Source organism: Podarcis erhardii (assembly GCF_964252035.2).
Source record: "Podarcis erhardii genome assembly, chromosome: 8".
Taxonomy (NCBI): Eukaryota; Metazoa; Chordata; class Lepidosauria; order Squamata; family Lacertidae; genus Podarcis; species Podarcis erhardii.
Window position 1 is genome coordinate 62262288 of NC_138499.1, and position 26037 is coordinate 62288324.

At 44.6% G+C, this 26037-nt stretch overlaps 1 protein-coding gene across 3 annotated transcripts; it reads right to left on the minus strand.

Moving 5' to 3' along the window:
* Positions 1-1397: 1397 nt before the first annotated feature.
* Positions 1398-26037, minus strand: LOC309348317 (NXPE family member 3-like). Of its 3 annotated transcripts, XM_081873420.1 has the most exons (8): positions 25937-26037; positions 23164-23320; positions 18449-18576; positions 6330-6441; positions 3575-4299; positions 2765-2838; positions 2459-2671; positions 1398-2094 (listed from the first exon to the last, which is right to left on the minus strand). In XM_081873420.1, the coding sequence occupies exons 4-8, from the start codon at positions 6396-6398 to the stop codon at positions 1559-1561; spliced, it is 1617 nt and encodes a 538-aa protein (XP_081729546.1). In that variant the 5' UTR covers positions 6399-6441; positions 18449-18576; positions 23164-23320; positions 25937-26037; the 3' UTR covers positions 1398-1558. The 3 variants fall into 3 exon arrangements, with proteins under 3 accessions (XP_081729546.1, XP_081729545.1, XP_081729544.1); XM_081873419.1 differs by lacking the exon at positions 25937-26037 and having other exon boundaries at positions 23164-23448; XM_081873418.1 differs by lacking the exons at positions 18449-18576; positions 23164-23320 and having other exon boundaries at positions 25937-26011.

Here is a 26037-nt window from a genome sequence, read left to right on the forward strand (position 1 = left end):
AATTAAAAAGAATACAAGAAATTTTAAAAAAAACCTAAAGTAGACTTCCGAAAGTTCTCAAAAAGCTAAATTACACTTGTTATATTTTACACAGTGCCATATTATTATATTATTTTCATAAAACATTTTGATAAAGAAATCAAAAATAAAAAAAATAAAAAATAAATAGAAACATTAAATTTACATATATTATGTGTACATTGCAAGACTCATTCAAGATCTGCCAGGGGGTTTTTGCTATCACAGTAATTTTTCAGATATTCCTTGAATATAATCAATTCTTGATTTACTTTTTGCATTGAATACCCTCTTACCCTCCCTGTCATTTTTGCCATTTGCAGATATTCTAATAATTTAACTTGCCATTCTGATTTTGTAGGTATAGTTTCATTTGTCTTAGGAAAGCAAACAATATCCTGCAGGATGTATCTCACCCGGGATACAGTCTGTTTGTACTACTGCCTTCTGGCAGGAGATACAGAAACATCAAGTCAAGGACAAACAGACTGAAAAATAGTTTCTACCCAAGAGCTGTGGCCTTCTTAAATGCTGTAACTCGATAGTGTGACCTGGGAGTTTGATGAGTGTGGGTGTGGGTGTGGCTGGAATGTGGTTTGTTTGGTTGTTGTTGTTGTTTTGCTTTTGTTGTTTTTAAGGGATGGCATCCAATTTCGTTGCACTTGTGCAATGTTGCACTTGTGTAATGACAATAAAGAATCTATCTATCTATCTATTTTTCCAATACATTGCAATTAAAATTCTGGCTGAGGATGTTGCATACATAAAGAGAGGTCTTACTTCTTTTTTTATTTCAGTTGACATTATCCCAAATAAGAAGAGTTTTGGTCGTTTTGTGAATGGGATTGTTAACATCTTTATTAGTTTGTTATATATAACATTCCAAAACTTCCTAATTTTTCCACATTCCCACATAAATGCATAAATGATCCTCTCCCCTCTTTACATCTCCAAGTGTTGGTGCTGACCTTTAAAGCCCTAAACGGCCTCCGTCTTGTATACCTGAAGGAGAGTTTCCACCCCCATCGTTCAGCCCGGACACAGATCCAGCGCAGAGGGCCTTCTGGCGGTTCCCTCATTGCGAGAAGTAAGGTTACAGGGAACCAGACAGAGGGCCTTCTCGGTAGTGGCGCCCACCCTGTGGAACACCCTCCCTTCAGATGTAAAATAAATAAGTAGCTATCCTATCTTTAAAAGACATCTGAAGGCAGCCCTGTTCAGGGAAGTTTTTAATATTTAACATTGTATTGCTTTAATACTTGATTGGGAGCCGCCCAGAGTGGCTGGGGAAACTCAGCCAGATGGGCAGGGTATAAATAAATTATTATTATTATTATTATTATTATTATTATTATTATTATTATTATTTTATTACCTTGCATGTTCCCATCTAACACCCACTGCAACTTGGTTGCTGAGAAGTTGCTCTAGCCACCAACCTCCCCCCTGCACATGTCAAGGTGCTCTCTGAAGATCCCTCATGATTGTGGAATTTTCCATGTGCTCTATTTCTGCTGTACCAAGACTGCTCCATTCTGAGTCACTTCCCTGGACAGACATAGGAGAGGAAGGCGTTGACCTCATTCTGGACAATGACCTTGCCAGGATGGATGTTATCAGGCAGGTAATGGCAGGAGGTCATGGCCCAGGCATCAACAATGGCCACTCTCATGCCTGCAAACACGGCACGAAGGATGTTGTCCAGCTGCAGGGAGAGCCAGTCACTGCCATAGACAGACTTGTATCCTGTGTTGGCTGACTTGATGACAACGGTGGTCTGGGGGCTGCGGGCCAGGAGCTGAGCCACAGCCTGCCGAATGCCGTGCACCCGCCGCACATATACATCCACGGGGAAGGTGGTGAAATGGGCCCAGAGCGTGAAAACTACCACCATGTCTGGGCCCCCACCAAGTGCATTCAGTTCATTGGCCAAGTAGTGCATGTCAGCCATCTTGGACTTCGTGGTGCGCAGCGGAATGCCGTGGGCACGCCACCTCAGCACAAGGCCCTGTGCGGGCTCCACAGCCAGCAGTGGGCCAGACTGATAGGTCACGTGAAGGTCTATCTGCTTGACTGCTACATAGTGAAAGAGAAAGACAGAGTGTGTGAGAGACTCAAGAGTTAGAGTCCCAAATGGACAGCTCCACACTTCAGTCATCTTTCAAAGGTTCTCATGTGCTCTGATCCATGATTTGCATACACATGTGCAACAGTGAGGGAGTAGCTTCCCTCACTGTTCTCCTAGCCCAAACATTCCTTCTTAGTTCTCTGCCAAAGCCAACCACCCCAGCCAAGACAATTCTTACCACTTCCCACACCGATCTCTGTTTCCTTCATTCTGGTTCTGAAGCTCAACCATACCTTTCGTATACATTTATCCCCACACCAGGACACCTGTCCCCCAAAACAATGCCCTTTCCACATCCAGACAGTGACTTACATGGAATGAAGGCCAGGAGGAATTCCCACCACTGGCGTAGTGTGGAGTCTCCAATCATATGGACTATCTTGCCTCGCAAGCAGCTGAGTGCCAAGTCAGAAGTAGGGAAGGTCCGGCTAGAACATCCTAAGGAAACCCACACATCCTTGTAGTAGAAACCTGAAGGGTTGGTGAGGGCAAGGCCTGGATGGCATGGGAGCGGCGGGGAGGTGGCTACAGGAACACAGGCAAGGGATGGTCACAAGTGCCATTCTCAAGAATATAAACACAGAGCCAACTGACTTCCCACCCTCTATTTCCACTCACCAACAGCCAGCTGGTGGCTAGGCAGCACTTGGATGATGGGCACACTCCCTGGAATAATCCGGTCTGTCGCAGCTCTGTGTGAACAGAGAGGAATTAAGAACAGGGCAACTTGAGCTGCATCACTGCTGAAGTGTGAGTTTCTTCTTTGAAGTTCATCACTTCGAGGGAGACCAGGAGGTGGTGTAGCACATCTGAGCAATCCTACAGTGGGTTGTGTTGCTTACTGGTCTCACTAGCACACCTTCTACAGGCAGTCTCTCAATCTGTGTTTAATTTGATTTAATTCAGTTCTGGTGCTATTGCTTTTCTCAATGTGCTGGATTGAGGCCCAAAGTCCCCAGACAATTATTTCCACAAATGTGATGTGGATTATGGTGGTGTTTAAGGACTTCTGTTGGGGCCAAGATTTGATTTTGGTGCTGCGTTATTTTTCCTCTTTTTGTAATTTCTTTGTATTCTGCTGTTAGACCCTATTATCCATTAGAAGAGGGTTGTTTAATGTCATGGAATATTATTCAATGAAATGGTTTCATGAACATCACTTACATTTGGTTACATTTTGCACTAAGGAGTGCCAGCATGCGAATGATAGTGATGTATGTCTTCCTGGGAATGCTAGGAATTGTAGTTTAGCAACAGCTGGAATGCCAAAGGTTCCCTACATGGTGTGAAAGCTACTTCTAGAATATGTACTTCCAGGAAGGCCCTAGAAAAACTCCCATGGTTCCCATAAGAAATGCTGGAAATGCATCGCTATCACCCTGCCATAAGCTTACCTTCCCCATTCCCAGCCATCTCCAAAGCACTCACCCACTAAGGAAGACTTTCTCTGCTGAGGTGAGCACATTTTTGTAGATCCCAGTAGAGTGGTACACAAGGTCATTGCAGGAGTGATGCTGGGGCCTGGCACAAAACCAGTGCTCCCCAGTGCCAGGATCCACGTACTGGCAGGTTGGGCCTGAGACTGGATGCACATTGCATTCAGTCACTTCTTCTTTGCTCCCCTGGCCTGGGTCCTCAAAGTAGCCCCAGAAGGCGACTATGGAGGGATGGGAGTCACGGATGCGCCGAAGGAGGGCCACAGTCTCACTGGAGTGGATGAGACGCACAGACACCTGCGCCGCACCTGCCCACAGAAGCGGGAAAGTCAGTGTGTAGGTGCCATTCTTGTGGTCCTCCACTGTCCCTGCCACACTCGCCTTCAGCTCTGGGGAATGCAATTTGGCCCTCAAGAAATCTCCGCCGTAGTGCTTTGGCTGCCCACTCTGGTCCCGGGCCTCCAGCGACACCAGGAGCATGTTACCCACTGTGTAGTTGCTCTGGGACTGCAAGAGCCGGTAGTGGCTCTTCTCAGCACTGGTGGAGGAAGCAAAGGCTGCAGCATTCTCAGGTGGAGCAGGCCAATGGAGCAGCTGGAGCAGCGCCTGCAGTTCTGGAGACTCTGTTAAAGGAGTTGGGCCTGGCTTGACACCCACAGGGGATGGAGGCACAAGTTTGTCTCTGAAGTGGTCAAAGGATAGGAATCGGTAGATCATCTGGGGAGTCAGAATAACACAAAAAAGAAATGGGGTGAGGCTTTGTGGGGGGAAATACAAGGACTATGGCCACATTTGCGCCTGTGGGAGCCAACTCCACAGAGCCAAGGTCCCTTCAGCCCCCCCCCAATAAAATATTTGAGAGGGCCAGAACCCCACAATGTTGATGGACATTACCATTCAAATTGTGTTTGTGACACATCTTGTGATCAATTATTTTGGGTGGGGCTTACTTGGCCCCCATCCCAATATTTTATTCTGCCCGGCACCCTGTCTACGCCATATATTTAAAGCATACCCAAAAAAGAATATTGCGGGCTTTAGCAATGTCTACAACTCTTCAGCAGGTTAGGAGCATGGTAGTTATGCTGCTGGGAAAGCTCAATTTCTATAGGGGAACGGACTTCAGAAGACCACCCAGTCCAGACACTTGCCCAAAGAAACGACCTCACACACCTCAGATCATATAGGACTGGGCACCCACAAAGTCAGTCAAAAAGCCAGCAGGTGACAGTGCCACAGCCTCCGAGAGAGAAGCAGTTCAGCTCCACCCTCTGCAGCCAGCGAGCAAGGCACCCTTTTTCAGAAGGTGGGGCTCAGACACAGAGGTACGAGCCCCTCCCCATGGAAAAGGGCACCTCACTGGCTGCAGATAGGAGGAGGAAGAAGAGTTGTTGCCGGACGTGCAACGTCACATGCACACCCACAATCAAGAGGGCACCCCTGTCTCAGGCAGGATCTGAAGCCAGGAACAGTGTTGCAGGAATTTCCTTCAGAAATTTTTGAACTGGGAAGTCCCCCTACTGTATGCCAATTTGGGTAATTTGCATCAGAAAGTGTTTCACTTTCACAGGCAGGGGTGGGGGTGGAAATCTAATGCCTTGGAGAGTCATCTAATTTAGCATGTTTCTGTTCTATGTAGTAAAGAAAACTAAAAAGTCTGCATCTGCCAAGCGTGCCTAATACTGTATTAATTAATTACAATATCATAGTAATATCATAGGCCTCCACTCATAGTTACTAATGAAAGTATGAAATGGGGACGACGACAACAAAATATCAAAGCAATAGAATAGTTTTAGTATTGGGAAAAGATCCACTTCATATTTCTAGACAGGACACCCTTCTGTGCGGTGACAATTTGCCAGCAAAACACTTGCCACAGCCACCAGCATGAATGTGTAATAGACAGTCCCTGGAGAGGTTGTGGGGCTGGATGGGATTCCTGCTTTCTTTGGGAAAACCTTTATGATTTTGTTTGTGGTTTTTATATTGTAATTTTGTTTTGTGAACTGCCCTAAGATCTATGGATGAGGGACGGTATACAAATTTTAATGATGATGATGATAAGTTATCTACAAGTCATACAGGGTGTTTTTCTAAGTTCCAAAGCAGTGAACAGGAATGGAGAGTCCCTCATGCGATAGCCCAGTTGATAAAGCATGAGTCTCTTAAGGTCAGGGCTGTGTGTCTGAGCCCCAGATTGGATGCAAGATTCCTGCACTGCAGGGGTTGGGGTTGCATTATCCTTGTTGTCCCTCCCAGCTCTACAATTCTATGGTTCTATGTTCCCGGCTCTTGTTGAGACTTTCAAGAAGGGACCCCAATTGCACATATGACCCACACCAGAAGGCAAGAAATGGCTAATGGACAGTGAGGGGCAGGCCCCACAACTGTAGCGCCCAACTATTGGCTCACCCTGTCGGAGCACTGCAAACATCTCAGCCCTACCATTGCTCTTCACCTGCATGCCCTTCACTCACTTACACACACATCTAATAATAAATTCCATTTCTCCTAAACACACACACAATTCATAGGGGAGAATGGGCACAGGAAAAATACTATGATTGGTCACAAGCATGGAGCTGCACAAAAATAACCCTCCTGAAAAACATTTCCTCTCAAAATTTATTATCTAGAATTCTAAACTCTCATGTTCGATTTCTTTCTTTATTTTTTTAAAAAGAGAATCTTTGGAGAACACTTTACTCACAGAGGTAGATTTATAAATGACCCCGTGAACTCACCCCCGCTGTGAATATTAGTCCAAGACAGAGAAGTGGAGCTGGTCTGAGACCACAAGGAGCCATCACCATCTGTCCCACCTGCCTTTCCTTTCTCCTTCCTGTATGATTTTCCCTGTTGATCAAGATAACAAAAGATACATGGTATTAGCAACAACAGCAGGGCAGCAGAGGAAGTCAGTGGATTATGTCTCCTTGAGGCATATCTATTGAGGGTCTGTGGGCCCATGAAGTGAATCTGTTGCAGCAAGGTTACTCAAAGGGCTCGTAAGGACTCAGAACATCTCCTTCCTGCCAAAAAATTCACTAAGAACAGGAGATGGGGTCAGCTCAAGAGACTTTGCTACTTGAAGTGAACAAGAAAATGTGCTGTGGCCCCCACCCCCCGGGGGCAATAATTGTGGTTTGTTAAGAGGGCTGGGTTAGAGGATGGTTAGGGAGTAGCCTCAGGAACCAAATGCAGCCCTCCCAGCCTCTCTATCACGGCTCAGGCTGTGGGAAATTGCAGCCAAACATAACTATGCATGAGTGCTAGTTGGTGCATGAAGGGGTTAAGACAATAGAGCTAGATTCCTAGACTCAGGTAGGTCACGTCCCCTCTTCTCTGATGAGGAAGGAAGTGAAGCTTTTTATCCCTGTTCCCTCTCTTTTTGTGCACCCTGTAACTGACCAAGGAGGATATGTCAAAGCAAGCTGCAAATTTATAGCATGCGTTTGAAGTGATCTTTCTGTATCTTCTATTCAAGAGTATTCTGCCTGTGTTCTCCTTGCTGCTGCTTAGATAAATGTATGAATGGGACCTTTGGAACATTTTGTAAGTGAATTGTTTTAAACTTACAACAGTGTGTTGTCTGTTCATTGCAAGAGGGGTAGAAAGAGATGAGCATTGGTGGTAAGAACTCTATTTTTTTTTTTTTAATAATCTTTATTACTTTTCAAACTTACAGCAGACAAGAAAAAAGAACAAAAGAAGAAACAATACAATAAACAATACAAAACACAACCTTAACACTAAATTTTTTTTTTTTTTAGGTCCTGCTAAATATTTATTAAGGTTTTTAAATATAAATGCACACATAATAAACAATCTTATTTCTTTCACAACAATTTCATCACTTCTTTGGGCTCCCTCACGTCTCCCGCTCCCATTTACATTGTTAAAAAAAAATTTTCCAAACAAATTATCAACTTGTTTACAATCTCATGTCCACTCATTCACATATAATCTAGCGCTTCTTCCAAAAATTTTTATATTTTCTTTAGTCTCACTTATCATCAAATTTAAATCTAGTTTAGTGGTGACCAGTTTTTTATAATCTAGCATCCTTCTTAACATTCAACCAAATTGCAATGTTTTTGTAGATACATCTTGAATTTCTCCCAGTCTTCCTCCAACTTCTCTTCTCCCAGATCACGGATTCTGCCGGTCATCTCGGCCAGTTGCATATAGTCCATCAGCTGCATCTGCCACTCTTCCAGTGTGGGTAGATCTTGAGTTTTCCAGTTTTTTGCGATGAGAATCCTTGCTGCCGTTGTTGCATACATGAAAAATGTTCGATCCTTCTTTAACACCTTCTGGCCGACAATGCCCAGAAGGAAGGCCTCTGGTTTCTTTGTGAAGGTATACTTAAATACCTTTTTCAGCTCATTATATATCATTTCCCAGAAGACCTTCACCTTAGGGCATGTCCACCAGAGGTGAAAGAATGTTCCTTCATTTTCTTTACATTTCCAACATTTATTATCAGACGAATGGTATATTTTGGCAAGTTTAACTGGGGTCATGTACCATCTATATATCATTTTCATAACATTTTCCTTCAGAGCATTACATGCGGTGAAGTTCAGCCCAGTGGTCCACAACCTTTCCCAGTCCTCAAACATAATGTTATGCCCAATGTCCTGTGCCCATTTTATCATAGCCGATTTAACCATTTCGTCTTGTGTATTCCACTTTAGCAGCAAGTTATACATTCTAGATAATACCTTGGTCTTTGGTTCTAACAATTCTGTTTCTAACTTCGATTTCTCCACCTGGAACCCTAACTTTTTGTCATTTTTAAAAACTTCTTTAATCTGAGCATAATGTAACCAGTCTCGCACCTTATCCTTCATTTTCTCCAAACTCTGCAATTTCCAATTGTCTCCATCTTTTTCTAATATTTCCCAATATTTTGGCCATTTGGCCTCCATATTGGGTCTTTTTCGGGCCTTAGCTTCCAGAGGTGAAAGCCACCTTGGAGTTTTATTTTCCAATAAGTCTTTATATTTTGTCCAAACATTAAACACTGCTTTCCTGACAATATGGTTCTTAAAGGCCTTATTGATCTTAACTTTGTCATACCATAAATATGCATGCCAACCAAAAGCATTGTTAAAACCTTCCAGGTCCAACACGTCAGTGTCTTCGAGAAGTAGCCAGTCTTTTAGCCAGCAAAAAGCTGCGGCTTCATAGTACAACTTTAAGTCTGGCAGGGCAAAGCCCCCTCTTTCTTTCGCATCTGTTAATATCTTAAACTTAATTCTGGGCTTTTTGCCCTGCCAGACAAATTTAGATATATCTTTCTGCCACTTCCGGAAGCACTCCGTTTTGTCCACAATCTGTAATGTTTGAAACAAAAACAGCATTTTTGGCAATACATTCATCTTAATAGCAGCAATTCGGCCTAACAAAGAAAGCTTCAATTTTGTCCAACTATCCAAGTCTCTCTTAATTTCAGACCAACATTTTTCATAGTTATCCTTGAATAGACTCAGGTTTTTTGCTGTTATGTTTACCCCTAGGTACTTTACCTTTTTAACCATAGTTAATTCTGTTTCTCTCTGAAACCGTTCTGACTCTATGTCTGTCAAGTTTTTTCCCAACACTTTGGTTTTCTGTTTGTTTAATTTAAATCCCGCCACCCGACCAAAATCCTGTATCAATTGTAATACTCTTTTCGTACTAGATTCTGGCTCCTGCAGGGTCAAAACTAGGTCATCTGCAAAAGCTTTAAGTTTGTATTGTTTCGCTCCGACCTGAATCCCTTCCACCAACCGGTCCCCTCTGATCGTATTCAAGAGCACCTCCAGAACCGAGATAAATAACAAAGGGGAAATCGGGCAGCCTTGTCGTGTTCCTTTTTCAATTTTGAACTCTTCTGTAACCACATTGTTAACTATCAGTTTAGCCTTTTGTTCTGAATATATTGCATCAATCCCATTCTCAAACCCCCGTCCCACTCCCATTTCTTTCAAATTTCCCTTCATGAATTTCCAAGAAATATTATCAAAGGCCTTCTCCGCATCTATAAAAATTAACACTGCTTTTGTATTTATGTCTGTTTGCAAAAGTTCCAAAATGTCAATAATGTTCCTAGTGTTAGCAAACATATGTCTACCTGGGAGAAAGCCTGCCTGGTCTTTATGAATTACTTCATTAAGAACTCTTTTAAGTCTACTTGCCAAAATGTCTGCAAATATTTTGTAATCCACATTCAGAAGGGAAATGGGACGATAGTTTTTGAGTTGTGTCTTTTCAGTTTCAGATTTTGGTATCAATGTGATAAAAGCTTCCTTCCACGATTCCGGCGCCTTCTTCCCTTCCATAATTTCATTACAGACCTCCGTCATTGGTTGGATCAGATAGTCTTTTAATGTCTTATAATACTTGGAGGTCAAGCCATCTGGCCCTGGAGATTTGCCCAGTTGCATGTTCTGAATAGCTTGTTCAATCTCTTGTTGTGTTATTTTGTTATTCAGGATTACTCTGTTTTTTGTGACAACTTTGTTAGTCCATTTCTTTCCAAAAATTGTTTAATCTCAACCTCATCTTGCGGCCCTTGAGTGTATAATTTTTTGAAGTATCTCTGGAAGCACTTTCTAATTTCCATGGGGTTCTGAATGTTTCTTCCTTCAATTTCTAGGTTTGTAACTGTATTTAATTTCTGTCTCTTCTTCAACTGCCAAGCAAGCAGTTTCCCACATTTATTCGCCGATTCAAAAGTTTTTTGTTTCATTAATTTAATCTTCCATTCTATTTCTTGGTTTATCAATTTGGAATATTGTGCTTGGTATAGTTTAATTTCTCTCAGAATCGGCTGTGACTTCGGGTTTGATCTTAATTTCTTCTCCAATTCTTTAATTTTCTGCAAAATCTTATCTTTCCTTTCATTTTGTGTCCTTTTCTTTACGGCGTTCTGTTGTATCAAGAACCCCCTCATCACAGCTTTGCTTGCGTCCCAGATAGTTCTTTTTTCCACCGTAGTGTTCATATTTATTTCAAAATAATCCTTCAGAGTTTTTTGGGCCTTCTTAATAATCTCCTGGTCTCTAAACAAGCTATCATTCATCTTCCATCTAAAGGAGCCGGTTGGCAAGAGTGTCATATCCATCTTCAGCGCGTTATGGTCGGAGCAGGTCTTTGGGCAGATTTCCACTTTTCTAACCTTGGGTGCCAGACCTCTAGTTATCCATATTTGGTCGATTCTTGTCCAAGTCAGCTGGGCTTCAGAGAAGAATGTTCCCTCTCTTCCCAGGGGGTTCTTAATTCTCCAAATGTCAATCCAGTCCATATTGTCAGTCATTTCAAAAAAGGTCTTTGGTAGTCTGCCGTCTTTTGTAACATTTTGACTTTGTGACTTATCCATGTTAGTCGATACGACCCCATTCATATCTCCCATCATAATGATGTTGTTGTAGTCCAGATAGTCCAGCATAATCTCATGCAACTTCTTATAAAATTCCGATTTCCCGTCATTTGGTGCATAAATTCCTAATATCAGAATCTTTTCTCCTTGATGTTGTATCTCACCTTAACACTAAATTAAACAAAACAAAACAACAACAATTTTAAAAAACATATAGCATACCATTTCATTAGTCTATCTTTCATTCCCTTATTTCATCGACTTCCTCTCACCTCCCTTTTTGTATTCCACTTGTGTTACTTGTTTCAGCAAATCCTTTCCATCTTTCTCTATCTTTATCATTATGAATGTCTTAACATATTTTTAACCTTATTTTCCATTAATACTAAAATACTTATTAATACTTAACTCCTCATAGCATTTCTGCTAAGGCCATAAAGTTTCATTCCAACAATTTTCAAGCACTCATTAATTTTACAATATTTCTATGTACAAACTTTAGACTTTCCCAATCTTCTACCACCATCTCTTCTTGGATTCTGCCAATCATTTCTGTCCATTCCATATACAGTGGTGCCTTGCAAGACGAAAAGAATCAGTTCCGCAAGTCTCTTCGCCTTGCGGTTTTTTTGTCTTGCGAAGCAAGCCCATTAGTGGCTTAGCGGCTTAGCGCTATTAGCGGCTTAGCGGATCAGCGGATCAGCTGATAAGCGGCTTAGTGGCTTAGCGGATCAGCTGATAAGCGGCTTAGCGGATCAGCTGATAAGCGGCTTAGCGGATCAGCTGATAAGCGGCTTAGCGGATCAGCTGATAAGCGGCTTAGCGGCTTAGAAAAAGGGGGGGGAAGGAAAAAAACCCCGCAGGAACTCGCAAGACATTTTCGTCTTGCGAAGCAAGCCCATAGGAAATTCATTTTGCGAAGCACCTCCAAAACGGAAAACCCTTTCGTCTAGCGGGTTTTCCGTCTTGCGAGGCATTCGTCTTGCGCGGCACCACTGTTGTTCATCAACCTGGAGATCTTCTGTCCGAGGCTCTTAAATCTTTTCCAAGTCCCTTCTGCAATTCTTCTTCATATTATTTGATGCTGAAAATGCTGAAGAGCAAGTCTCGGGGAGGCCCCAACCCAGCCATGCCCCCATTCCCTCTCGACAGGCCAGCCAACTCTCCACAGCTAGAACCAAGGTCCATACAATATCTCAAATCATGTTTCAAGACTCCTCCAGATCCAAAGACCCCCACAACTCCAATCACCTCCTGACCCAGATTCAGAACCCAAAGGTCAATAAATCCCTGCATGAAAGAATCTATCCAACCTTCCTTCTCCAGTGCAGGCAGGGCTCCAATCTTCAAATTCTGACTTTTTCTATATTCATTCATAAGAGGCCTCCACTTATAGTCCTCGATTTGCCTCTGAAAGGCTGGGGCTTCCACTTGTATTACTTTAGGTTCAACAACCACAACTTTCTCCTTCTTCTCCCCAGTTTGTCCTGTCAAAGTAGTTTCCTGTATCAAATCCTGAGCGATTTCTGTATTAATGGTCACTTTTTGTCCCAAATTTATCACTTTTTGTTCCAAGTTCTCAAGTTTGAAATTCATAACATCCGTCTTTTTGTGAAGCTGTTCCAGCGAGTAGCTTATCTTACATAAAACAGTCACTAAAGCTCCTTCTGTCAACATTCTTAAAGTCCAATGTCAATCTCTGATTCTCACAGCTCTTATCTTGCAGCTGGAAAAAACCACTCTTGTAACAGTTTCAAAAGCTCCCTCTAGAGGGAAACAGTCTCCACTTGTATCGATCCTTTCATGCGCATTTTAAAATATAAAGTTAGTTTCAATTTTCAATTACTTTTCCTCCTTTTTGAATGCAGAAGAGGACAATGGAAACAATACATTTCTCTTATTTAGCCATCTGTCAACATGCTATCCGTTCACAGTCAATGAACTCTCCCAAAACGTTAATTCTGCTGGCAGCCCTTTTCCAGGTTCAGAGCAGTGGTAATTTAATTTTTCACTCTCTCCTGCAGGCTCACTAAGTCCAAAATTTCCCCCCTCTTCTCCTGCTTCCAAGGGGTTTTTTTAACAGTTTTAACCAATGGAGATTTAATCCTTTACAAAATACTTTCCAAGGCTTTAACTTGCAACGTCTTTGCTTCAATCTATTTACAAAAGAGGAAGGCGGACTTCCTGTTTAAAACCTTCCCACTTCGATGCCAAATTAATGAATTTAAAGATCCAATTTTCCGTTCTACTCACGGGTAGTTGTTTAAAGTCGAATTGTCCACAGGAAAAAGTCAGCGCTCTCCGGCAACAGCGATGCGGCTTCACTCCGTGAAAGAAGCAGTCGATTCAAAGCACCGCGCCGCTCACCCCACTTCGCTCCGGATCCCCAAATCAGGGTTTCCCCGCGAGTAGGGGAGGCGCAAAAGGTGCCAGCCGAATCCCAAGTTCACAAGCTTCTCCCGCCTGTGATTTCAACGGGTCTCCGCCTTCGCCGTAGCGGTCAGACCCTAATTTCCACGGAGCAAATTCCTCCCGATCGGAGGAACTCCGCCATTGCCTGGAGGCACCAACCCGGTGGTAAGAACTCTAGTGTGTTAGTGAAGAGTTTTGAAAAAAAGAAAAATAAATCTATAGTTCAATGTACCTTGAAAAAAGATGGAACCAAAATATTTTCTCCTGAGAAAATTTGTTAAGAACTTGCTCCTTATTACTCTTCCATATATATCACTATGCATCCAAAATACACTAATATAGTGTCTAAATATACTAAACATTCCTTTAGTTTCAAATGATGGTAGAGGATTCCTCTTTATGGTTGAAATTAAAATGGTCCCTAAGAATTTAAAATTTAAAAAAAGGACTGGGCCTAGAAAGTTTCACATCTGGGTTTTATAAAAACTTTAAAGATTGAATGAAGCTGTGTTAGCTCAGTCAGTAAAGCACAAAATACTTGATCTCAGGGTTTGAGTCCCACATTGGGCAACAGGTTCCTGCATTGCAGAAGTTTGGACTATATGTCCCTCATGTTCCCTTCCAACTCTACAATTTTATGATCCTATTATCAACTTTTTCCTTATATGGTATGGCTTTTTAATTATCTTTAACATGGTGCATCTTTACCTTAAAACTTGATACTAAAATTTGGACCATATCAAAAACCTTTTAAAGACTATTCAAGGGTAGAATCATTCTGTCCAATCTCCCTCATCAATCAAGACTACAAAATGTTTACCTTTATATTTGTCAATAGAATCAAACACTTCCTCCATAAATTAGTTGCCCTAGATCAAACTGATTTTGTTCCCTGCAGAAATATCACAGATCCAATTCTAATATCATTAAGTGTTATAGAATTCTGTAGGGATTCGGCATCCCCTCTTACAATCATGGCCTTAGTATTTTGAAGGCCTTTGATTGGAGTGGGATTACCAGTACTTGTTGGTCCTATTGAAAATGCTGCAATTTTGCCCTAAATTTGGGAAAGGGGAAAAAAAAGAAGCTATGGCTATGATCAGGATCAGGATCAATAATTTAGATTTAACATCTGTGTTTGGTTGGGAATAAAACAAGGCTGCCCTTTGTCCACTTTTATTTTGCTGTTAGAAACTTTAGCAATTTGAGAGGCTCCAGATATTATTGGAGTAGAAATAAAGAAGCAACTGTATAGGCTCTCACTAAATGCCGATGACATGCTAATCATGACACCTGAGCCAATGATAACCTCAAGGGGCAGAGTCCATGAGCTTTATAGCTTTGGTCTAGTCTTGGGTTCACAGCTTAATTTGTACAAATCCAAAGCCATGACTCTTAAAGTGGTATAAGAGTATTTTAAATGCATGGTGTGGATGTGATCTATATCTCTCATGACATAGCACTTCTCCATACTGTGGTACCTCGGGTTACAGACTCTTCAGGTTATAGTCTCTGCTAACCCAGAAATAGTACCTCGGGTTAAGAACTTTGCTTCAGGATGAGAACAGAAATCGCACGGCAGCGGTGCAGCGGCAGTGGGAGGCCCCATTAGCTAAAGTGGTACCTCAGGTTAAGAACAGTTCCAGGTTAAGAATGGACCTCCAGAATGAATTAAGTCCTTAACCCGAGGTACCACTGTATGTGTTTTGTGGCAGATAAAAAAGCCTCAGTTGGATGTGCAGGTCACACAGATGGCTGCACCTGGGAGAGACCCCAGTCCCAAGATTTGCTTTGAGTTGTTTTGCCTCTTCCCTCTTTATGCAGGTTGCAAACCTGGATGGAAGATACTGGCAGATTCCCTGTAACCTGTTGGTGCTGTATTTGCTGGGTTGGCTATGTGGATGCTTTTGCTCACAATGAGATGCAATGCCCACTGCATGGTGGGCTGAGAAGGAAAATATAGCTATAATTGATATTACTTGCTTTCTGTTTATGGTGATTTATATCCACCCACAGAGTGGCCTTTTTAAAATAGCACTGGCGGCTAAGACAACAGCAGATAAAAGTTTTGAATAGTGCAGCAGGTTATTTGTACAGGTCTAATAACATTTTACTCTGAATTTTATTTAATAACCTCCAGGCTTTATAAGTTAGGCTTTGTGGTGTGTTCTAAAGGCTAATGGCAAAGCCCAATAAAAATGATTAGAGTAAAAATTTAATTGTTCGGAACTGACAGATTGAAGCTGCAGATTAAGGAGGATCAGGGCCTCACACCCACACCCATGCCAACCTATTATTCTGGCTTCCATCCAAGCAACTCCAGCAGCCTCAGGGAGGTTCAAACTAAAGCTACTGAAGAGTGGCAAATGGTTTAGGTATTTGTTTAGGGCATGATGTGTGTGGAATGGCAGTCAAATGAAAATCATCTGATCAACTAGGTGTAACACAGGGGGGAAAAGAATAGAGCTGGGCTGCTGATCAAGAAGGTTGTGCAGATAGCTCCACAATTATTTTCTCCCAGGTTTTGTGGGCTATTAAAACCAAAATCAGGGACACGGGTGGCACTGTGGTCTAAACCACAGAGCCTAGGGCTTGCTGATCAGAAGTTGGCGGTTTGAATCCCCACAATGGGGTGAGCTCCTGTTGCTCGGTCCCTGCTCCTGCCAATCTAGCAGTTCGAAAGCACGTCAAGTGCAAGTAGATAAATAGGTACCGCTCCAGTGGGAAGGTAAACGGTGTTTCCATGTGCTGCTCTGGTTCGCCAGAAGTGGCTTAGTCATGCCACATGACCCGGAAGCTGTCTGCAGACAAACACCGGCTCCCTTGGCCTATAGAGCGAGATGAGCTCCCCAAACCCAGAGTTGTCCATGACTGGACCTAATGGTCAGGGGTACCTTTACCTTTCTAAACCAAAATTGGTCTGGGTGAGGGCCCCCAGCATTGTGCCACCCATCGCCCATCAACACATGTACACCCAATGCACCTTCGCCTGCGAGAAAAAAATCAGCCCGGAGAGGATAATCTGAGCTGGGGGGAAATGAGTGGAGAGCAAAGAATTAAGCAGCCTACCTCACCTCACCTCAACTCGCCCCACCACACCTCCCTTTGTTCTTAATTGCATCTTATCTAAGTCATTTGGGTTTAGCAAGCTTGGGGAAGGAAAGTTTACAGAACACCTTACTTTGCTAATTCATTGTCCAAAACCGACAAGGCAATAGAAAAGGAGGCTCCCAGCCACAGCCTCGCCAAAGAGAGAGCAATGAGGCTGAAGAATTGTAGACAGACAGGTAAAGCCAAGGCTTCCACACCCTGCTCTTGGGGGAGTTGGACTCATGAATCTTCAAGGGTATTGCGGGGGGACTATGCTGAGGCAGCTATGAAATAAGTTCTCCTTTACCTCCAGCTCTCAGGAGTTCCTGAAAGTATCCCCCCACTTTTTGAGGCATGGGACAAGCAGAATTGTGGACAAACCCTTTGAAAAGAAAGAAGCGACACAGGCAGTAATAATTCATGAGGAATGGCATCCTCTGAGAAGAAGCTAGCAAGAGCAAGCAGGAAGGGAAGGGAAGGTCCAGCTCCAGACAGGGGCAAGGAGACAGAAGAGAAGCAAGTCTTGTAGCTATCTGGTCCCGGGGAAGATTAGCAAAAACATACACACACACACAACCCGCATAAGTGTTAGCTGTGTCATTAAGTAGTATGTGTATCTGTTGCAGGTCATTTTCCCATGGCAATTTTGTCCCAAGAAAAGAACAGTCTTAAGGATGCAGGGGGTTGCTTCCCATTTTTGTCCCCCTTGGCAACAAGGTCTGCAAGTCTTCAACAAGTTAGAGAGACATGGGAGGAGAGGAAGTAGAGAGAGATTGGGGGTGAGGAGCAGGGGAAAGAGAAGGGAAAGAGCAACAAGATTAAAAATCAGACAAGAATTCTGCAGCAAGCACATTGGCCCCAGAGGAATTGGATGAAGAAATTTCTGCGTCCTCTGGGAGACCCTAAAAGCCCCAGTCGAAGGACTACCAGGGAGAGGTGAGCACGTGGATTAAACAAAAAATGCAAGTTCCCTTCTGCCCCCTATAAGTCAAGCCTTTAGTGAATTTATGTTTATTTCCTGGTAAAGGGAGCCACTCAAACAACCAGGAATTAACTCTTCTTAAGCAAAAGATTCCCCCACCTGTTCTCTGAGAAAGGGTTGTAATGCTGCTGAAAAAGCTGGATTTCTACAGGGGAAGGGAACTCAGAAAACCATTCATCTCAACCACTTGCCCAAGGAAAGGACACCCCCACCCCCACCCCAGATCTAAATCCAGGGCCAGTGGGCAGGAAATTTCTCCAGAAATTATCGAATTGGGAAAGCTCCCTATGCCAATTTGAGTAATTTGCATCAGAAAGTGTTTCACTTTCATGAGGGGTATGTGTGTGTAGATCTAATGCATTGAGAGAATTATCCAATTTAGCATGTTTATTTTACTGCTATGTAGAAAAAAAAGCTAAAAATCTGAATCTGCCAAGCATACTGAGTAGCTTTGTCATTCATGTAGGTGCTTTTCTAAGATCCAAGACACTCAACAGGGATGAAGAGTCCCCTCTGGCTCCTGTTCAGACTTTCAAGAAGGGTCCCCGGTTGCACATCTAGCCCACACATCAGTAGGCATGATATGTCTCAGGGAAGCCTATGGCAAATGGACAGTGAAGGGCAGGCTCCAGAACTGTAGCACCCTCAGCTCACTGTAACTGTAACTCTCAGCTCATATTGTGGAATGACTGTAAGCATCCCAGCCCTACCATTACCCTTACACCCCTTCACTCATTCACATGCACATGTCTAATAATAAACCCCATTTGCCCCTAACACACACATACTTCCTAGGGAAGACTGGGCATAGCTAAAATATTGTGATTAGCAGCAGGCATGTAACTGCACAAAAAAGAACCCTCCTGAAAGAACCCAACCCAACATTTCCCTTCAAAATTTATTATAAATTATAAAATATCAGTTCTTTCTTTCTTTCTTTTTTCAAAGAGGATCAATAGAGAGCACATGAATTCATTGAGGCAGATTTATAACTGACTTCCTGGACTCACCCTTGCTGTGAATATTAGTCCAAGACACAGAAGAGGAGCTGGTCTGAGACCCCAAGAAGCCTTTGGCATCTGTCTCATCTGTCTTTGCTTCCTTCCTCTTGTATGACAGGTACTTCAAGTCAACACATCTGTGAGGCAAAACACACAAGAGCAGGGCAGGGGAGGAAGTCAGTGAACTCCTGGAGGCACAGCTACTAAGGCTCATCTGGGACATTAAGTGAATCTGCTGCAGCCAGGCTACTCACAGGGCTCATAACATGGGCGTAGCCAGGATTTTTGTTGGCGGGGCAGGCTTTTGCTAGGAGGGCCAGAACCTCAGATTTGTATTGATTTATATTGATTGGGGGGGCAGCTGCCCCCCTTGGCTATGCCCATGGCTTATAAGGACTGAGAATCTCCCCTTCATGCCAAAACAAGGGGACAGGGTCAGCCCAAGACACTTTGCTGCTTGAGGTGAACCACAAAATGCCCGGCCAGGAATTGCCATTTGTTAAGGGAGGTGGGTTAGAGCAGTGTTTCTCAACCTTGTTCCGTGGCCCCCTTCCGACCTGGTTTCCTTCTTGTGTCCCACCCCCCCATCCTACCAGTAGAAAGGTAGCTATTTAAATGTTTTGTTTGTAAATAGAACATGTTTTATTTATAACTGTTATAATTTATACAAAATACAATTACATAACAATTTATACTTTAAGTATTTCTTGATCAATGTGACCCTTGTGCTTGATGACCAAAAACAAGCTTTTTAAAATACAGTGGTATCTCGGGTTAAGTACTTAATTCGTTCCAGAGGTCCATTCTTAACCTGAAACTGTTCTTAAGCTGAAGCACCACTTTAGCTAATGAGGCCTCCCGCAGCCGCTGCATCCCCGCCGCGCGATTTCTGTTCTCATCCTGAAGCAAAGTTCTTAACCTGAAGCACTATTTCTGGGTTAGCGGAGTCTGTAACCTGAAGCGTATGTAACCCAAGGTACCACTGTATCCAGGTCTGTTGCTGTGAGAGATAACCGAAGGTCACCTCTGTCCATTATGTTAACACGATTCCGCGACAGGCTGTGTAACTCTTGCATGCAGCAACTTACCTCCTTTCGGAGTAATGCTTGCACAAAGAAACAGCACCCCCTCACACTAACGCTGCTGCAGCCACGCACCTTGCCCGTGACATACAGGATGCGGACATCTTGGTACGTGCAGCGGTGGGGTGCGGAAGTTGGAGGGAGAAGGAAGTGGAAGTGACATTGCCGCAAAGTGCGCATGGCAATCCATCCACTGGGAAGCATGGCCATTTCTCTGTTTTCTCTTTTCTTCACTTTTCTGTTTTCTTTTCTCAGCCACTTCTGTTTTCTTCACTTCTCACTTCCTTTTGTGGCCCCTAGTCTTGTGCCATGACCCCCCCCCCCATTTATGCAATTTTCACCCATGGCCCCCTTGGAATATCCTGGGGGCCCCCCCAAGGGGACCATATGGTTCCCAATTGGGAAACAATGGGTTAAAGAACTGATAGGAAATATCAGTCTCAGGGACCACATGCAGCCCTCCCAGCCTGTTGGGACTCAGGCCACCCCTCTCCAGTTCTGCTTTGATGGACTGAAATGTTTCTTTGGATGAAGAGAATGTACTGTGGTGGTGAGAGAGTACTCACCTCACCCCCCTTCCCTGCCCCCACAAAACACACCACCCCTTTCAATTCAGCAGTATGCCCCCTCTCTTGCCTTTGCACCGTGGCTTACTTTTTGGAGACAGAAGCTGTTCTTTTGCCAAGCTGGGAGCCTGCCTGTCAGGAGGCAGCTATTACTAGTCTCCAGTAGTACTGTATTCTCGTAATGTACATTCTAAATGGTTTTTGCTCCAAGTTTATTGTTACAATCCACCATGGCAAAGTGAACAAATTAAGTATGAGCTCAAAAGCAAAATAATGAACAAATAATATTTATTATTTCAATTCCATTTTCTATGTAAAACACTCAATACACAAATACAACAACATTAGAATCATGGCCACATTAAAAAAATAAAAGCTAGATAATCAAATGCTTTTGTGTTCAACAGAAGGCACTTTCAAATTGTGGGCAAATGATTTACATTTCACACTCTGAGATACTTTGCTTTGGTGTATGTGTGCTTGAATGCTGTGCCTGTACATGCCTGTATGTGTACATGCCTGTATGTGTACACACGTATACTCTGTAGTGCTGACACAACAAAATTTAGCACACTTCATCTGTAGTGAGCAATTACTGCATGTTATGGATGCAAACCTGAAATCTCCCCTGCATTCATGTTCCCTAGTCAATACTAACAAAGTCAGGTGAGTAGCCACCAGGGCTTTCCTTTTACGTTCAAACACAGTGCTTATTGGAGGGTGGAAGAACAAATCTCTGGAGCTGTTTCAGGCTGCAATCCTATAGCCCTCTAACCTGGAGGAATGTCCAACTGAACTTGACTGGACATGCTTCTGATTACACATAGAAACAATTGAGGCATACCTAGGCTCTCTTGAACTCTTGGCAAGGAGCTGTATCAGTGCATCCAAAGCCAGGAGAGACCATGGGTTGGAAACTCAAAAAGCTTACTTTCATCTCCTTTAGCACTCTGCCAGGAGTGGCCTGTGAAGTGTGCAGATAGAAGGGTGGGCTCCTAGGTATTCTGCACCATTGGTAGGGGTCAACCTAAGCACCCCCTAAGTGGATTTGTAACTGGCTGACTGACCGAACCCAAAGGGTGCTCATCAATGGTTCCTCTTCATCCTGGAGAAGAGTGACTAGTGGGGTGCCACAGGGTTCTGTCTTGGGCCCGGTCTTATTCAACATCTTTATCAACGACTTGGATGATGGACTCAAGGGCATCCTGATCAAATTTGCAGATGACACCAAACTGGGAGGGGTGGCTAACACCCCAGAGGACAGGATCACACTTCAAAACGGCCTTGACAGATTAAAGAACTGGGCCCAAACAAACAAGATGAATTTTAACAGGGAGAAATGTAAAGTATTGCACTTGGGCAAAAAAAATGAGAGGCACAAATACAAGATGGGTGACACCTGGCTTGAGAGCAGTACATGTGAAAAGGATCTAGGAGTCTTGGTTGACCACAAACTTGACATGAGCCAACAGTGTGACGCGGCAGCTAAAAAAGCCAATGCAATTCTGGGCTGCATCAATATGAGTATTGCATCTAGATCAAGGGAAGTAATAGTGCCACTGTATTCTGCTCTGGTCAGACCTCACCTGGAGTACTGTGTCCAGTTCTGGGCACCACAGTTCAAGAAGGACACTGACAAACTGGAACGTGTCCAGAGGAGGGCAACCAAAATGGTCAAAGGCCTGGAAACAATGCCTTATGAGGAACGGCTAAGGGAGCTGGGCATGTTTAGCCTGGAGAAGAGGAGGTTAAGGGGTGATATGATAGCCATGTTCAAATATATAAAAGGATGTCACATAGAGGAGGGAGAAAGGTTGTTTTCTGCTGCTTCAGAGAAGCGGACACAGAGCAATGGCTCCAAACTACAAGAAAGAAGATTCCACCTAAAGATTAGGAAGAACTTCCTGACAGTAAGAGCTGTTCGACAGTGGAATTTGCTGCCAAGGAGTGTGGTGGAGTCTCCTTCTTTGGAGGTCTTTAAGCAGAGGCTTGACAACCATATGTCAGGAGTACTCTGATGGTGTTTCCTGCTTGGCAGGGGGTTGGACTCGATGGCCCTTGTGGTCTCTTCCAACTCTATGATTCTATGCCCTTGGGTGTTTGTGATTTCTCTGTTTTGCCAGAGTTGACTTCCTGTCACTGCCCCCATTCAGTGCTCACTGCAGCTGCCCCCCCCACTGGAGAAGCTGCTCTAGCCACCCCCTTGCACATGCTAAGGTGGCAGCCTAGCAGCAATGACAGCATTGTAAGGGACCAGGCAGACAAGTGGCCACTGAGCTCCCTGGACAATTACAGCACCACAGTCAGCTAAGCATGTTTGCAAGTGTGAGGGGGAGGCTGGCAGTTTCCCCACACCCTTGTGCTCATGCATTGGCAGGCTTACCTGGTGGTGATTCATTACAGAGATGGTGCTCCCACTAGGGAAACCAGCTTGCAAGATGGAGGTTGTCCAAACCCTTTGTGTAACTGAGCTTCCCTGGAAGAGGCAGCTGTTGGGCTCTCCAGTCCATTGCAGCGCTGCTGCCCCCAGCAGCGAAGCATATGCCCATGCTGTCCAGGGCGGGTACACTCCCGAGGGGGACAGGGCACAGAGGGTGCCCTCCCAGGCATGGGATAGCCACTTGGGTGCATGGAGCAGTGCATGCGCCTTGCAGCCAGGGGTGGAGCAAGCTGTCGATGGTGGACATTTGGTGTGCCGTGTGCCCACGACTCCCAAGCCTCCCCCAGCTGTCAAAATGAAGGCGGAAGGAGGGAATGCCTCCAGCAAAGCAGTGCAACTCCCTCCCTTCCCCCAACTGTTTGGGGTAGACTTGGGAGTAGCGGGCAGGGGGTGCACCAAATGTCACCCCCCTCAGCGAAGACACCTAGGATGGTCCACCCCCACCACACACCCCTTCCTCTACCCCTGGCTGCCACACAAGCCTTCTCACGTAAGAACACAGTTTGGGCTGGGCCTCCTTCCCATCAACAGTGAAGATCTCAAGTGCAAATGTGGTCCAGTGGAGGGACACTGCTGTCGAGGGAAACCCAGCCCTGTAGATTCATCTCAGAGAATGATGGACCCATTTCATCTCACCTTAAGCAGCAGCCTTTTTTCTGCAGGAAGAAGCCCCAGATGATCACGTCCTATTATTCCATTCTGTAAAATTCCCACCCACCCAAAACAGGTATTGGCAAGTTCTTCCATAAGAAAGCCACCATCTTCCTCCATATCTTCTGAGAGACAGAAAGGTCTGCGGGATTTGAAGAATGACAAAAGGGTGTCCCACCCTCATTGGAAACTCTCTGGAGATCCCCTCTTCTTTGTGGAAGTTTTTCCATGTGCTCTGCAGAAATAGTGCCAAGTCTGCTCCATTCTGAGTCACTTTCCTGGGCAGACATAGGAGAGGAAGGCGTTGACCTCATTCTGGACAATGACCTTGCCAGGATGGATGTTATCAGGCAGGTAATGGCAGGAGGTCATGGCCCAGGCATCAACAATGGCCACTCTCATGCCTGCAAACATGGCACGAAGGATGTTGTCCAGCTGCAGGGAGAGCCAGTCACTGCCATAGACAGTGTATCCTGTGTTGGCTGACTTGATGACAATGGTGGTCTGGGGGCTGCGGGCCAAGAGCTGAGCCACAGCCTGCCGAATGCTGTGCACCCGCCGCACATATACATGCACGGGGAAGGTGATGAAATGGACCCCCAGCGTGAAGACCACCACCATATCAGGGCCCCCACCAAGTGCATTCAGTTCATTGGCCAAGTAGTGCATGTCAGCCATCTTGGACTTCGCGGTGCGCAGCGGAATGCCGTGGGCACGCCACCTCAGCACAAGGCCCTGTGCGGGCTCCACGGCCAGCAGTGGGCCAGACTGATAGGTCACGTGAAGGTCTATCTGCTTGACTGCTACATAGTGAAAGAGAAAGACAGAGTGTGTGTGAGACTCAAGAATTAAGATTCCCAAATGGACAACTCTACACTCCAGTCATCCATCAAAGGTTCCCATGGGCTCTGATCCATGATTTGCATACCCTTACTCATGTGTAACAAAACAAATTCCTTCCAGTAGCACCTTAAAGACCAACTAAGTCAGTTCTTGGTATGAGCTTTCGTGTGCATGCACAACTTATTGTCATGTGTAACAGTGAGAGAGTAGCTTCTCTCACCGTTCTCCTAGCCCAGTGATGGCCAAAACTGGCCCTCCAGCTGTTTCGGGACTACAATTTCCATCATCCCTGACCACTTGTCCTGTTAGCTAGGGATGATGGGAGTTGTAGTCCAAAAACTGCTGGAGGGCCAAGTTTGGCCATCACTGTCCCAGCCCAACAATTCCTTCTTAGTTCTCTGCCAAAGCCAACCACCCCAGCCAACACAATTCTTACCACTATTTCTGCTGTACAAAGACTACTCCATTCTGAGTCACTTCCCTGGACAGACATAGGAGAGGAAGGCGTTGACCTCATTCTAGACAATGACCTTGCCAGGATGGATGTTATCAGGCAGGTAATGGCAGGAGGTCTTGGCCCAGGCATCAACAATGGCCACTCTCATGCCTGCAAACATGGCACGAAGGATGTTGTCCAGCTGCAGGGAGAGCCAGTCACTGCCATAGACAGACTTGTATCCTGTGTTGGCTGACTTGATGACAATGGTGGTCTGAGGGCTACGGGCCAGGAGCTGAGCTACAGCCTGCCGAATGCTGTGCACCCGCCGCACATATACATGCACGGGGAAGGTGGTGAAATGGGCCCCCAGCGTGAAAACTACCACCATGTCTGGGCCCCCACCAAGTGCATCCAGCTCATTGGCCAAGTAGTGCATGTCAGCCATCTTGGACGTCACGGTGCGCAGCGGAATGCCATGGGCACGCCACCTCAGCACAATGCCCTGTGCTGGCTCCACGGCCAGCAGTGGGCCAGACTGATAGGTCACGTGAAGGTCTATGCGCTTGACTGCTACACAGAGAAAGAGAAAGAGAAAGACAGAGTGTGTGAGAGACTCAAGAGTTAGAGTCCCAAATGGATAGCTCCACACTCCAGTCATCCATCAAAGGTTCTCATGTGCTCTGATCCATGATTTGCATACCCTTACACGTGTGTAACAGTGAGGGAGTAGCTTCCCTCACTGTTCTCCTAGCCCAAACATTCCTTCTTAGTTCTCTAATTTTGCAGCTGCCCCTTACTTAACTAACATCACTAACGAAGCTTATAGATGGGCTTTCTCCAGAGCCTGCTTTGAGACAATGCCCTCAGCAGTGCTGTACGGCAAATTTACGCGGGTACCAATGCATGCGCGTCTCTGCCCCTGTATGTCTAATAAGGTAGAATCTGTCACTCACATCCTTCTATTTTGCGAATTCTATAGTGAAGAACGAGTTCAACTTATTTTGCCGCTTTTATCAAAATTTATACCCCTTCAACATTATTTGGAATCCTCCCCCGAAATTCTACGAAAATACCTTCTGGAAGATTCCTCAAGCTCAATATCATATGAGGTGGCCAAATGTTGCACTTTAGCAATCAGGAAGTGTAAATCTCTTTTGTCGAATGGCACACTGCGAAGCTCCCTTGTGTAATAATTTTCTTTTTTTCTTTTTTCTTGATGCTGTTGTTGATTTCCTTTCGTTTGATCTTGTGATGTTCTGTGTCACTGGCTTTTGCCGCAATAAAACTTGACTTGACTTAGTTCTCTGCCAAAGCCAACCACTCCAGCCAACACAATTCTTACCACTTCCCACACCGATCTCTGTTTCCTTCATTCTGGTTCTGAAGCTCAACCATACCTTTCGTATACATTTATCCCCACACCAGGACACCTGTCCCCCAAAACAATGCCCTTTCCACATCCAGACAGTGACTTACATGGAATGAAGGCCAGCAGGAATTCCCACCACTGGCGTAGTGTGGAGTCTCCAATCATATGGACTATCTTGCCTCGCAAGCAGCTGAGTGCCAAGTCAGAA

Coding starts and splice junctions, on each gene's coding strand:
- LOC309348317 (XM_081873418.1), bottom strand. Junction 2,839..3,574: donor GAGAAAGTCTTCCTTAGTGG/GTGAGTGCTTTG, acceptor CTGTTCACACAG/AGCTGCGACAGACCGGATTA. Junction 2,672..2,764: donor TAGCCACCAGCTGGCTGTTG/GTGAGTGGAAAT, acceptor GTGTTCCTGTAG/CCACCTCCCCGCCGCTCCCA.